Source organism: Cyprinodon variegatus, unplaced genomic scaffold (genome assembly GCF_000732505.1).
Source record: "Cyprinodon variegatus isolate N-32 unplaced genomic scaffold, C_variegatus-1.0 Scaffold811, whole genome shotgun sequence".
In the NCBI taxonomy this organism is placed as follows: domain Eukaryota; kingdom Metazoa; phylum Chordata; class Actinopteri; order Cyprinodontiformes; family Cyprinodontidae; genus Cyprinodon; species Cyprinodon variegatus.
In genome coordinates, this window is record NW_015151264.1 from 75,275 (window position 1) to 78,224 (window position 2,950).

General features: G+C 40.3%; 1 protein-coding gene across 1 annotated transcript in view; it reads left to right on the forward strand.

Moving 5' to 3' along the window:
- Window positions 1-2,501, forward strand: part of LOC107098802 (verrucotoxin subunit beta-like) — a 21,669-nt gene extending 19,168 nt beyond the window's left edge. Inside the window, exon 5 of the mRNA XM_015396651.1 lies at window positions 2,106-2,501. Within this exon, the coding sequence (XP_015252137.1) occupies window positions 2,106-2,501 (396 nt within the window). The remainder of the gene's footprint in view (window positions 1-2,105) is intronic.
- Window positions 2,502-2,950: the final 449 nt, after the last annotated feature.

Genomic DNA, 2,950 nt, shown 5'->3' on the forward strand with positions numbered 1-2,950 from the left:
AGTGGGTAGCGTCCAGAATTTACTCAAAACGAAGTCATTTAGAATGTTTTTAGAGCATAAACAGTAGTGTATCGGGTGTACTATTCCTTTAATCTTGTTTTGAAAGTATTCTTTTTTATTTTATTTTTTATTTGCTTAACTACATAAATTCTTAAACCTTTGTAGTGTTCTTTATCTACTGATTCATGAACTATCTGCTTTTGTCTTAGCACTATCCCTAATACGCATCAATTCCTTCAATTCATCATCCAGCCATGGTGCACTTCTATTCCTAACTGTACTTTTCCTCAACGGGTCATGTTTATCAACAATTTTCATTAATATTTCCATAAATCTGTTTAGAGCTGAGTCTGGGTTAACATCAGTGCAGACTCCTGACCAGTCAGCAGCTTGAATGTCATTGATATACTGCTCCTGATTGAAATATTTAAATTATCTTCTTTGGATTACTCTTCTGCCATCTTTAGGTAATTTTGTTTTCCTTGTGACCCCTATAAAGTTATGATCACTACAACCAATTGATGCTGAAACTGCCTTTGAGCACTGGTCTGAAACATTTGTGAATATATGGTCTATACAGATAGAAGATTTACCCAGTGTAGTCGTGCAGACTCTAGTTGGCTGAGTTATGATCTGTTTAAGGCCACATAATGCGGACATAGAGCAAAGTTTTTTGCATTGGGCAATTTGGTGAAAACCAATCTATATTTAAGTCCCCTAAAATAAATATTTCTTTGTTTTCGTGGCAGGCTGCATCTAACATATTACAAATTTCATCAAGATATTGAGAATTGGCATTCAGAGGCCTGCATAAGCAACCCGCTAGTATAGGTTTTAAGTGTGGTAAATGAACTTTTACCCATATTGCTTCTATACTGTACAACATGAGATCATTTCTCACTTTCACTGGAATGTCATCTATGATATAAAATGCTACGCCACCTCCATATTTGTTTCTATCTCTTCTAAATAATATGTAACCAAAAACCATTAATTCTGTGTCTGTAAATGACGAATGAAGATGTGTTTCAGACAAGGCTAGAATTAGAACATTATTTACCTGCAAAATGGGAGTTATGTCGTCAGTTTTGTTCCTCAAGCTGCAGAAGTTTAAATGAGCTAAAGTAAGACATTTAAGTCGAAAAATTGAATGACTCATTGAACATGTAGTCTAACTCACAGCTGGATGTTATCTGTACATACGTTTAGCTTGGCATTTGAACTTTTCCAGTGTTGGGCTTTATGATCCGTTTGTCAAATCTTAGGATGGTGTGGTCTCCTCTTTCACATGCATCTTTCAGCTTAGGCAGAAGTTCCTTTCTCCTTTTCAGCCTGGCCTCAGAAAAGTCTTCATTTATGTACATATTTGTGCCTTTCAGCTTCTTTGCAGAAGACAAAATGGCTTGTTTATCCTTGAAGCGCTGGAGTCTGACAATTATCTGCCTAGGTTTCCCCCCTTCTTGATATTGACCCACTCTGTGAGCACGTTCAATTTCCATCTTTTGGCCATCCAATCCCATTTTACTCTCAATCATATCTCGGATCTTCGTCTCAGTTGAGTCCCAGCTTTCACCTCTTTCTTCAGCAATGCCGTCAACAACAAGGGTATTCCTCCTTGACTGGTTCTCAATAAAGTCCAGCTTTGTTCCCATCTTGTCCAGCTCCTCCCTTGATTTCAGTATTTCCATTTCAAGTGTCTTTATTTTTGTGTCCACTTCCTTTTGCTCTGTCATTTCTGTGTCAACTTTANTAGCAGTATTAGCAAAGCTGACCTAGCACACTCGCTAACCGACCTCAAGACAGCCCTGTTGGACGAGATGAGAAAGGCATTTGATCAAGTGAATAACAAATTGGACGGGCTCCAACAAACTGTTAACAGCCATGGCGAACGTTTGGATTCCCTTGAACACGATACGGAGTCGCTTATCCAACGTCTGTCCATGGTTGAAGATCTTTGCACATCTCTTCAGGATGATAACACCAAGCTAAGGGCTAAGCTAACTGATTTGGAAGGGAGAAGTAGGAGGGGGAAATTCCGTTTAATTGGCATAGCAGAAAACAGTGAAGGCCCACAACCATGCAAGTTCTTTTCGCAATTACTGCAGGATGTTTTTGGACGGGACATTTTCCCTTCTCCTCCAGAACTGGACCGCGCGTACCGCAGTCTGGCTCCCAAACCAGGCTCTGGTGGCAGGCCTCGGCCTGTCACTATTTGCTTTCATCGGTACCAAAACAAGGAGCTAGTGATCCGGGAGGCCAGGAAAAGGGGAACTTTAATGTACCAAAACAATCCTTTCAGAATCTACGAGGACTACAGCCCCGAGGTGGTCAGTCAAAGGAAGAAATACGCAGCGGTTATGTCAGTTCTGTACGGGTTGGGACTGAAAACTTCGCTACTGTATCCTGCCCGGCTTCGGATTGTCAATACAGACGGTACACGCGTCGCACTCGGCTCGGTCGCAGAGGCTGAGAAGTTTGCTCAAGACTTTAAGAAATCGTGAATGATACTTCTTAGCACTGCATTTTAGTTCAGTAATTGCCTCAGTTTTACGGCGTGAGTATTGTCACAATTCATTGTTGGTTTGTTACTGGTGTTCATTTGAATTTGTATTTTATAGCTATGCGGGTATTACAATCTAAATTACTATTATGGTGGGCTTTAGTTTATAATCTACCTAAGCGGGATGGAGGAGCTTCTTTACGTTCTAAGCTAGTTTAGTTACGGGAGTAATACAGTTTGTTAGTGTAGGTGTGCTGCTCGTTCTAGCAGCTAGTGTCACCTGGGGGTTCGGGGGTAGGTCTTTTCTCCACTGTCGTTGTTTGACCAAAGTGCTGCATTTCACTGATTTTGTTATTTATTTTTGTTTTCTACCAGGATACTTTTGCGCTTTTTGTGTTGTAAAACAGACAAGGAATGTGTAGCTTTCTGGTTAATAGCCTTATTTATCAT